The sequence below is a fragment of the Hibiscus syriacus genome, unplaced genomic scaffold (genome assembly GCF_006381635.1).
Source record: "Hibiscus syriacus cultivar Baekdansim isolate YM2019G1 unplaced genomic scaffold, ASM638163v2 tig00112114_pilon, whole genome shotgun sequence".
Lineage (NCBI taxonomy): Eukaryota > Viridiplantae > Streptophyta > Magnoliopsida > Malvales > Malvaceae > Hibiscus > Hibiscus syriacus.
This window is the reverse complement of record NW_024063255.1, coordinates 1,480,120-1,491,854: the sequence shown is the minus strand read 5'-3', so window position 1 is coordinate 1,491,854 and position 11,735 is coordinate 1,480,120. Positions and strand designations below refer to the sequence as shown.

General features: G+C 32.5%; 1 protein-coding gene, 1 long non-coding RNA gene and 1 pseudogene across 2 annotated transcripts; all 3 read right to left on the bottom strand.

Moving 5' to 3' along the window:
• Positions 1 to 2,110: 2,110 nt before the first annotated feature.
• LOC120174548 lies at positions 2,111 to 3,332 on the bottom strand. Its single transcript, XR_005521182.1, has 3 exons — positions 3,035 to 3,332; positions 2,886 to 2,924; positions 2,111 to 2,198 (listed from the first exon to the last, which is right to left on the bottom strand). It is a non-coding gene; the product is annotated as an uncharacterized LOC120174548 (long non-coding RNA).
• A 17-nt stretch (positions 3,333 to 3,349) lies between these two features.
• LOC120174686 lies at positions 3,350 to 6,141 on the bottom strand (annotated as a pseudogene).
• Positions 6,142 to 9,205: 3,064 nt separating this feature from the next.
• LOC120174533 (dof zinc finger protein DOF3.6-like) lies at positions 9,206 to 10,771 on the bottom strand. The gene is made up of 3 exons (XM_039181347.1): positions 10,609 to 10,771; positions 9,523 to 10,438; positions 9,206 to 9,427 (listed from the first exon to the last, which is right to left on the bottom strand). The coding sequence occupies exons 1-3, from the start codon at positions 10,657 to 10,659 to the stop codon at positions 9,396 to 9,398; spliced, it is 999 nt and encodes a 332-aa protein (XP_039037278.1). The 5' UTR covers positions 10,660 to 10,771; the 3' UTR covers positions 9,206 to 9,395.
• Between the last annotated feature and the right edge of the window lie 964 nt (positions 10,772 to 11,735).

Here is an 11,735-nt window from a genome sequence, read left to right as displayed (position 1 = left end):
TATTAAAGGAGTTTGGATAGGGTAGGAGAGCTAATTATCTTGACCGATGAACCAACGTCTATTCTTTAATGGCTGACTTGATTGATTGAGTGAAAGAAGGGACCATTCCTGGGTGTGCTCATGGGTTTCAACGGTGACGATCTTGACACATCATTTGTATTGTTTCTTTTTTCCACTTTTCATAAAGTTTGAATTACATAATAAACGAAAATAAGAGACTTTGATTTACATATTTAGTTTTCTTTGCTTTGGTGGTAATGTTGTACTAATAGGATTGATGGTGAAATCGATTAGGTCACTATTTTTTTTGTTTAACTGATTCAATTGTTATCACATAATCATTAAATAAATTTTTTAAAAATTTTTTTTAAATGAAAATTAGTTTAATTTTCACTAATTTTAATTATTAGTTAGGGATAATGATAAAAATATTTGTACAAATGATCACTTTGTATTTTTTTTAGAATTTAACTCTTAACATTTGGATTTTTGATCAAAACAGATCATGTTAGATGAAAATCGTTAGTTAACTAACGATCAACTCTTGTTAGTGATATGATATTTTCACATGAGTTTAATTGATAACGTGGTATATATTACATCATCCTTTTTGACTATGTGATATATGCCACGTGATCAATTAAACATGTGTGAAATATCACGTCAGTAATATAGGTTGATCATTAGTCAACTAACGATTTCTAACCAACAATGTCTGTTTTGACCAAAAATTTTAAACGTTATGAGGCAAAATGGTCCAAAAAAAAGGGTGTAAATTGACTATTTGTGTAAATGTTGCAGCATTTTTGCTATTATACCTATGGATATTTATAATAATCAATGATGGATTCAAAAATATTTTTAAGGTAAACACATATATATTAATAATAGAAATTTCTCATATGAAATGAACACCATCAATAAATTAGATAACTAACAATAAAACAATTAGGATCTCACAATGGACACATGTCCACCGTAAACCCCTTTACATAAGTAAATTATAATAATATACATAAATCTCAATAACCGAAACTAAATTCATAGGGATCTTCGACATAATTTTTTATAATTCGAGTTGATTTGATTAAATAATGTTATACTTAACTCAGATAGGGTGTGATACCTTTAACCCATACTAGTTAAAAGTTTACATAAATTATGTCGTTAGTCCCCAAATTGTCATGATATTGTTTGTTTAAATCCAAAGTTTAGATAGGGTGTGATACCTTTAATGAAGACACTCTCGCATCGATTGTAAGTGATATGAATTTTTTAAATTTTGTATATTAATAACTTCATATGTACGTTTACATTTTCTGTTATTTAAGGATAAAATATATCAGACACCACTAAACTTTAGATAATATGTTATTTTTAATATTGAACTTTCAATCGTTTCAATTATAACACAAAATTTTGGTTTTGATTTTAATTATACAACTGGACCGTTAGAATCAATACAATGTGGTCAAAACAACATTGTTCTAATGTGATCGTTGATGCTTAAAACAACATCGTTTAGGCACTAAACTTTAAAGGTATATAAAATTTTATAACATCTAATACAATTTATTTTAATTTAATCTTAACTAAAAAACGATGCTAAAATATAAAATTTCTATAAATTGTGATCAAAATATTATTTTTAATATAAGTTTATTTATACAAGCATCGATATCATTCATTCACGAGCGCGGTCTTAATTTAAACACTATATTCTCAGTTTGTAAGCAAAAGAATTCCCAGAAAGGTCAAATTACAGATATTAAATTGACAAAAAAAATGTCAATATTGAAAGTTAAAATTTATCATTACTTTATTAATAAATTACAGAGATTTGAATTATAATTTATATGTGATTTGATTCTAGGTACAATTCCAACAGAACTTTGATACATATATGTAAGCAGGTTGTGAAATGTTTCCGAGCTAAGAAAATATAAGCCAATTGAACTAAGAAATTTCTACAACTCTCATGAATAGTTATGGATAGACATGTTCAATGGCATTATTGGTACATTATGATACAGACTCCAAATCCAACATTGTTACCTTAAACTCTGACTTGATGGCAATCCAGTAGCTTATGATGCTAACACAAGAACAAAATATAAACCCAAATTACACTGGAAAAACTCATTATCTTTTCTCAAAGCAGAATGTGAACATAAGAGAAAAGCAAGCATTTTGGCAGACTAAGTTGCTGTTTGTTTTTCTAAAAAAATGTCTTTAAAGCTCTTATGTCTGTTCCGCACAGACCACGCGTAGTTATTGGACTTCGCAGACCGTTTGTTTTTTTAGAAGACAATAGCTCTAAAAACGTCTGTGTGTCCTCTTCTTGACGCAGACTTGGCCTTGTGTCTTCAAAACTCTTCCAACCTCTTCAAAGACCATTTCATGTTTCGCAATTCATACTTTTATAAGAAAAGAGGGTTTGAGCGACGAGTTCTTTAATGAATATGATCAACCCAATGTGATGTTTCAAATACCAATGTGCGTGTTGCTGATGATGAAGACGAGCCTAAAGGACATGGTTCTGCAGCGGATCGAGAATATATGACTCAGCTACGAGATGAAATTGCTGAGCAATTAATGCAAAATATGGATTGATTTATTTTAAAAATTTATTGTTGTAGTTGTATGGATTATTTAAATTTCAGTATTGTAAAACTAAAATTATTAAATTTCAGTATTACAAAACTTTTTAAGTTTAAAAAATCAGTTTATTTATATTTCAGTTTATTTTAGCAGTCTGCGGACATTAAAACAAACAATCTTATTCTTGCATATTACAAACTTTTGGTCCACCTCTTCTGCTGCAGATGCCTGCAGATGTGGTCCGCAGACTGCAAACATTTTACCTCTACAAAAACAAACATCACCTAAGCCTCCCAAGATCATCCATACCACACCTTAGATACCTGCAACTTGAGAAACAAAAATTTATCTTAACACATCGTATCATAATTGAAATGTGCATCAAGTGGTGATATAATTAAGTATTCTGCTAAGATAAGAAGACATTTTTTACCTGCTGATTGAGCAGTGTATGGAGTTCGCATCCCATGTCGTAATCGAGTTGGACGAAGAAGCTTGTCTAGAATAGAACAAAGCTTGGTAACAACATCACTCATGTCTGTCCGCTCACTCGGTGATTCAGCAGAACAAGTAAGTCCTATTTCGAATATTGAATTCAAACAATGAAGGTGGCTCTCATTTCCCATACGGTTTGCATTGCGAGTGATGTCTGTGATTATTCCTTCTCTAACATTCTCTTGAAGTAGAATGGGATCTATAATCTCAACTACTTGATTGGGAAAAGCTTCCTTAACAAATATATGATGACTTAAACCTTTAAACGTTTCATCAGTTGGCCTTTCTCTGTAAACATCTCCGGTGAAAGGATGCCATAACTATACACATCACCTTTCGTTGATAACTCACTTCTCATGCCATACTTTACAATTAGTTCATTACAAATCATATATACAAATAAATGTAGGGAAAATCCTATAAATAATGATTATAAAAATAGAAGAAAATAATATAATATAAATTAGCTGGTGGAGCATAACTAATAGTTCCTCTTAATCCAAGGGAGCTTGATTGATTAACAAAATGGTTAAGCATGTCTGCAAAATGGATTTTTGCTAAGCCGAAGTCACTTATATGGCCAACCATTTCATTATCAATTATAATATTACTTGGCTTGAGGTCACAGTGTATTATAGATGTTTCACAACGATGGTGCAGATATTCGAGTGCATGAGCAACGTCTATGGCCACATCAATTCTTTGAAAAAAGTTCAAGTTTCTCATCCTCTCCGATTCATTCATGCTGATTGATGGATGCAACCAATCCTCCAAGTTTCCATTTGCCAGGAACTCATAAACCAAGGCTTTAAAATCATTGCCTTTATAATCGATACCTGAAATGGCTGTTAATAGTTTGACAAGATTCCGATGTCAAATGTTCTTCAAGACCTCACATTCAGCCAAGAAACTTCTTGATGCTCCACGATTCAGAAGATTAAGCACTTTTACTGCAATAGTTGCTCCACTGTCTTCAAGAGTTACTTTATATACAGAGCCGAAACTTCCTGAACCAATCTAATTTTGCGTGGAGAACCTATCAGTAGCCCTTAGGATGCTTTGGTATGACAACTGTAAAAACGAATTTTCTGCACAAGTTGTTGTTGGCTTTCGCTCTCTTTTCTTTCTAAACCACAAGATGAGGAGACAAGTGAAAACCAAAGTCACTCCTAAAGTCACAATGACAATTGCAATCTTCAATTTAGGGGAAGTGTTTGGTGATGTTTTTTTGTTACATCTTGACAAGTGTAACTCAGGGATACCTCCACATAGCTTATTGATTCCCTCAACAAATGTAGCACTTGCATTCTTAAAGACTCCTTCATTTGGTATCACTCCCTCAAAATCATTGGAAGAGAGATTTAAATACTTTAATGCCCTGAAACTCAGAAGAAATTCAAAAATCTCACCTGAAAGATTATTATCAGATACATTAAATGCCTCGAGACCTTTCAACGAACTCAAAGATGAAGGAATGGGCCCTTCAAACAAATTCCCATTCAAGAACAACTTCACTAAACTTACACAGCTACCAAGGTTATTTGGAATCAAGCCAGATAACCTATTTTAGAAACATATAATTCAGCTAGATTTTTCATATATCCTACTGCAACAGGAAGTTCACCGGTCAAATCATTTGATGATAAATCTAACATAATGGACATGGATGGGATTCCAAGTACTTGAGGCGGTATAGGTCCACTAAGATTGTTATGAGAAAGACTCATTCCAAGCAAATTTTGGCAGTTACCGAAACTTGAAGGGATGTTGCCTTGGAGATTGTTAAAATCTAAAGTAAGTTTGGTTAACTCTGTAAAATTTCCAATAGAATGAGGAATAGTTCCAAAGAGAAAATTACCATGAGCATAAACTATCTTCAGTTTCCCAATTTCGAATGGAATGAGGCCTGATAGTTGATTTTGATATACCCCTAGCGCCTCCAAATTGTTGAGATTTACAATCCCATTTGGAATTCTTCCCCATATTCTGTTAATCTCCATTCCTAAACCCTCAAGGGTGCTGGAAAAATTGCTAATGCATTCAGGAAGTTCCCCTCCAAAATTATTCAGGCGTATGGACAGAAAAGTTAATTTAGTGTTATTGACTAAAGTGTATAGAAACTTCAAGTCACCTTCTCTCCCATGTCCTAAACGGTTCATGCCTAGTTCAAGGTTAAACAGTTTATCCAACTTTTCTAACGAAGGCACGTTCCCTCTGAAACTGTTATAATGAAATTGAAGTATCCAGATTTGAAGCATTTCATATTGAAATTGGGATTTGTCCAGAGATTTGGTTACTCCCTATGGAAAAGAATTCAGCATATGGCATGGTGATTGCCAGCAAGTTAGAATGAAGAGTACCTTGAATCTTGTTTCCATCAATATCAAACACTCTAATATTGGAGAGGTTGAACATTGTGACAGGAACCCCATACATTGCATTACCTGCTGCCGAGAAAAATGAATGATTTGTCAGCTTTCCAAGAGCTTCAGTTATGATGCCACTTAATGCAATATAAATCAAATCAAGTTTCTCCAGGTATGACAAGTTCCCCAAGGAAGGCGGGATACTCCCTCTCAAACTGTTGTGGTGACAAAGATCCCAATGTTTCCAAGAGCTCAAGTTCCCAATGTGTGGTGACAAAGATCCCGAGATTATGAGGAATATCAGTTCCAACTTGGTGACTCTCCGATGTTTGCGACCACATGTAACACCACTCCACTGACACAAGTGAATGGAACCATTCCATTACTCCATAATCTTGAGCTGATCACCGGTTATCTTGGCTTTGCAGTGGAGTAAAGCTTGTAGGTCTGTGGCATTTCCTCTAGCTACAGTGCTTGCTGTTGCTAAATCAAGCAGAATAAGACCCTGCAAGTTGAAGCATGAGAGAAGAATGATAACTTCAACACAAGCAAGGAAAAAGTGGTGGACGCTTCAAAATGCTTTTTCGATAGCTCCATCAACCTGAAACAATTTCTGAATTAACGAGAATAATGTGTATTTGAGAGTGTTTGGTTCATCCACAGGAACTAGAGAGTGCATTATATATGAATGGTTTTCGACTTCAAAAGTCAAGTGGCTACGATTTCATTGGGCTGCTTCCTCATTCTAAGTCATATTGACCATGTAAACAAGGAAAAAAAGAGAAGGACGGTTCCACATGATACCCACAGCAGGGTCAAAATTATGGAGCCCCCCATTAACAATTATGTTTAAAATAAGGGTAAACTACTCTAGGTACCATTCAACTTTAGTGTTTGTATGGACATTTCTATGGAGGAAAAGTAGGTGTTTCCTTCATGAAACACGTTGGAGGTGGAATTTTATACAGCAGACACAAGATTTGGAAAGTGATGGTTTTTCATTTCACAAAACAAATAAAAGAATTCTTCACTCCTAAGAAAAAGATTTTAACTTGATGTTTGTTTCGCAGTTTCGTGCTTCTCGTGTAGAGTTAGTATGAGGTGATTACAAGGTAATATATGTTCTTCGATAACACATTGCTGACGTAATTATTCGAACTCAAGACCTCTAGAGAGAACAAGATTCCTTTAACTACTAAGATCTCTTGATGGGTTCTCATTACGGAGTATCTTTAAATTATATATTGGTTTTTCATTTCACAAACTCTTATACATCAAACAAAATGGAAATAGAGTGGAGAAAATTTGTGGACCTTAGATTATATATATGTATACCCACCTCTAAGTCAAAATCAATCTCTTAGGGTTAATTACAAGGACAAAATAATTATGTTTCAAGAGATCATTTGCACAAATTTAAAGGCTGATCTAATCAACTTTAAGACTAAAGTGAAAGACATGACTCAATTTATAAAGAAAATAATATGATTAAGTAGGACCATCATGTTTATATAATTAGAACTTTTAATTTTCTTCATGTTAAATTTGTTAATTTAAAATAAAATTAAAAAGGCTTAGTTTGATAATTTTCTCAGTTGAGTAGTGAGGATTTAACCTAAACCCGATTAAACCTCAACCTTAAAATATTTAATTTAAAACCTATCTCTTCGTAATTTGATCTTATAATATCAAATCGAATTGAAATACGTTAAATTCAAACTATCTTACCATATAGGTATTTTTAGATAGACAAAAGGATTTGAATTAAGGATAAGAAAACAAAAAACAAAAAAGATCTAATTAAATATGAATTTGAATGCTTTTTCTATAAGTTCATACAAATGCTATCAAAGCTAATTTCATATTTTTTTTAAAATTCCCTATTCATCTTGTGATGTCTAAAGATACAAAGGCCTACAAGCCTTTTAATTACCTTTATGTATGACATCACATTCAAATAATTTTTAAAAACAACTCATAAGCTATTTAACTCGAATTATTTATTTAACAACAATTTAAATTAGTTTAATTATAATAATACTATTTTAAAATATTTTTTTAATTATTTTAAATAATAATTCAAGTGAAAAATTGAAGAAATTCATATTACATTTCTATCGATGAATAGGTAATATTATTGAGAGGAACAATTCTAAACCTAAATAGTAAGATGAATAACAAACAGTTGGTCTAATGGGATGAACATTATATTCCTAAAAAAAATCAAAGATTCAAGGCATTTGCAAGTGGAGCAAACTGGATTGGAAAGATCGTTCCATAATTCATTCTTAGTTAATATTAATGATCGTTCTCCATTTGACATTTTAAATTCGAGTATGAACTTTTGAAGAGTGAGGAAAAGATACGAATATAAGAATTTTGAAACAATTTATTTAAAAAAAATTAAGGTCGATTTTGACGGTTAAAACTTTAATTGATTTACAACGAAATTTTAAATGAAATCCTATCAAAAGTGAACCAAAAACTAAGTTTAAGTTTGAAACAAAGATACAAATATGAGTGTCTACAAAGATCAAAATAATCATATGTATCAAGTCGAACCAAAAAATTAAATTCAAATACCTAATTAGACCAAGAAAAAACTATAAATATGATTGTTTCAAGCTACGAAGTCCAGTGAATCTCGAGAGAAAATACTTCATATAAGTGTTTCAAATTAAATTAAGAAATCAAATTCGAATATCATCTTAAACCGAACACCAAACAAAATATTAAAAAGGAAATTCTTCAAAATATTATAAGAATTTATTTATAATTTTTATTAATTTCTTCGTGTACTTTTGACTTCATCTGTCCTTTTAGGTTTTGGTCTTACGTTAAAAAAATTACTGACAAAATTGTACCTCTGCATGGTTTTGAGTGGAAATTTGGCGTTTCCTTCTTTCTTTTTTTCCTTTTTTTAACTTCCACTTTATCCTACATTTTCTTATTTATAATTATTTTTTTTCAAAAAATTGGTAATATGGAAATGACAAAGAACTAAATGCATTGAAGACAAAATAATTATTTAGTATTACTTTAGGCTCTTCGGAGGGTGAAAAATAACTAACCTGAGGTTAAAAACCCTAAAAAACGTGAGACAAAGCAACATCTTGGGAATTTGAAATTTGCCATCAAACTTGATTAAAGCGAAGACTGAGATTCTACTCATCGGTGATCCCTACAGCAGCAGTAAATGAATTCTATCACTTTATCTTCAAAGACCGAAGCTCCCTTCACTCTATATTTTTTTTACGTTTTTGACCACAACTGCGATAAATACGATTCAATCGGAAAGAATGACTCAAAAATGAAAAATAGTAATTTCTTTTTTCTATTTTTTAAATAGAAATTGCTGTCGCATTGCGTGAAAGGGATTGAAGCTCACTTTCAGCTATGCTAGGAAGTGGTACTTAACTGACTGATCTTCTTTGCTGCTGAAGACAACACTGATCATAATATAGTTTAAAATACGAGAAATATATAGAGAGGGCGGTTAGAATCTTTTTAGTTTTATATTTTTATGACAGTTGGATAAGTAGAAATAGACGATTGAAAATATCTTTTCGTACTGTTTTCGTGAATACCTTTTTATTTTTTACTATTAATTTCAATATTTTCTCTCATCCAAATATATAAGTATAAAGTGTGAACATATATATATATATACATATATAATTTCAGAAACAGGAAAATAAACAAAGCAGTGTTTTGTTTTCCTTTTATCATAACTATGAGAAGAATCTACCTTAATTTCTTAAGTCAGGTACCCAAGCGCTCTCTCTCTCTCTCTCTCTTTCCAGAATATATATTACATAATAATTAAAAACCTAGTTAACTTCTTAGTGCATTACAATACTATATAGAAAACACAACAAGATTAAAATGAACAACAGCAGCAAAAGTTAGAGTTGTTTCTTGATTGGAAACTCCTTATCTGTGACTTGATTTCTCCTTGATGAAGCCTGTGAATAATTTAACCAAAAAAAGTATTAAATTGGGTTTTGAGGGAGGATTATATGTATGCATGTATGTATGTATGTAGGAGAAGAGAAATGACCAGAAAGATCAGTCCATGAATTGCCAGCACTGCCACCCCAATATTGATGATCATTGCCTGAAATTCCCAAGAAATTCCTTGATAAATTCAATCCTTGAGCGTCTTCCATTTTGACAGCTGCAAGCTGAGTAATAGCATTCTCCAATGGCTTCGATCGGAGCGGATGCTGACCGCCGTCACTTGGGGACGGTTCGACACCTTCGCTTTCAAACGGATATAATCCATTTTGATGCTGCTCCAAGCTAGTCAAGAATGGGAATTGTTGAACCTGTTGCAGTGATCTCCACTGTTCCACTAATCCATTTGAGCCTTGAAAATCCATGTTAGTACCACTAGTACTTCCACCGCCAGTCGGTGTCATATCGGGCTGAATTCCGGCGAAATTCAGCCCGATATCCCCGGAATTATAGTCGACGAGATGATGAAAAGGCGGAAATAGTGGCAATTGCGGAGCTGCTAGGTTCATATGGCCTAAAATATCAGTGCCACCATCGGCAGCAAGTGTACCTGAAGACGAGGTCGAACCGGTTTGACGTTCAGAAACTACCGTTGGAGACTTTGATCTATTACTTCCTTTACTTCTTTTGTTTCTTCGATAACCGCCTCCGACCGGAACATTCCTTAAAGCGCCGCCGCGAGTCCAGTATCGTCTACAGGTCTTACAAAAGTGACGAGGCTGAGAAAGGCTGTAATTGTTGAAATAACAAAACTTAGTGTTCGTCGATTCACAACGAGGGCACTTCAGAGCCGACTCCGGCTGGGGTATTTTAGCTAGCCTGGCTCGTTCAGTCATCGAACCAGGCTTAATACCGCCTGCACCACCACCAACACCCGCCGCCGCTGCTGGTGGTGGTGGAAGCTGAGAATAATGATGACTCTCACTGGTGATAACTCCAGCTTGCTGATGAGTTTGTGGCTGCAAAAAAATAAAATCACAATAATTTTAAAGAAAAGATTAATACATAAAGAAAATGGTATATTCAAGTGAAGATCAGAAAAGGGTAAGAATATTACTTGTATCTTTTTTGGAGAAGAAGCTACCCGAGAAAAGAAAAGAAAATCTGGGTTTGAAAAAGAAAATATTACCTGCTGCCAATTGGGGGGATCTAGATAGACTGGAACAGAAGAGAAACCCATGGCGTTTATTGAGCTTAAGCTTTCAATCTTTTTGTAAAGGGTTTTTGGTAATATGGTGGAGAATCACATAAAAAACCAGCCAGAGTTGCAGAGAGAAAAAGATAAAGATAAAAATTAAAGGCAAGCATAAGGCCATGTTTGTTTATTTATATTTTTTTCTCTTTATTCTCTCTCATCCCACTGTTTCTTTTTGTTTGATTAATTTTTGGTAGGGTTTATTGGATACGAAAATAAATATTAATATTTGATATATGGTATTTTTTTTAATAGTTTGAGCGATTAAAATGTAATATTTATTCAAAATCTTTTTTAATTGTTATATACACCATGTACGCACGGTTGCTAGAACACGTCCTCTAAGGAGAATAATATTTTTTATCACTGATCATTCAATGGGATCATAATAAGTATCATATTTTTATTTATGAGTTAGGATTTACTTATTTCATCTAGAATAAAACTTTTAGTTTTACATCTATTTTAGAATAATTAGATAAGTAAAAATAGACTACTGAGATTATTTATTTATTTTTATTCAGTGAACATCTTATTCTCTATTGTTATTCACATTGATCTATTTTCGTTTATCCAATCATATTTTTTTAAAAATATGAGTAATTATAAAATAATATATATTCATAATTTTCTTAATCAACTGGTAATTCACATTATACATATGTAATTGTTTAAACTTAAGAATTTTATAGAGAATAATAATTTATTATTATTATTGATGATAGGATTTTATTTTTTTTCATTCATTAATCACCTATATAATTATACATTATACTAAGGCTAATGTCAAATTATTACGTTGCCCGGAAAAGATATTAGTGGCCATGCATGTCTTGAGAAAGATGAAACCGTAGACGAGACTTTGCAATAATAAAATAATAATTACTTCATTAAGAACATAATAATGTGAAAATTAAAGTTGGTCTTGGTGGGGGAGTCCTATGGGTGGATGTGTCACAGTCGAATGTACCCTTTTTTACTTGGGTTTGTCCCCTAGAGGATTTTATTTATTAACTTATTGCATGTAAAACATCTTAATTTTTATTTTTCTCTCATCCTTC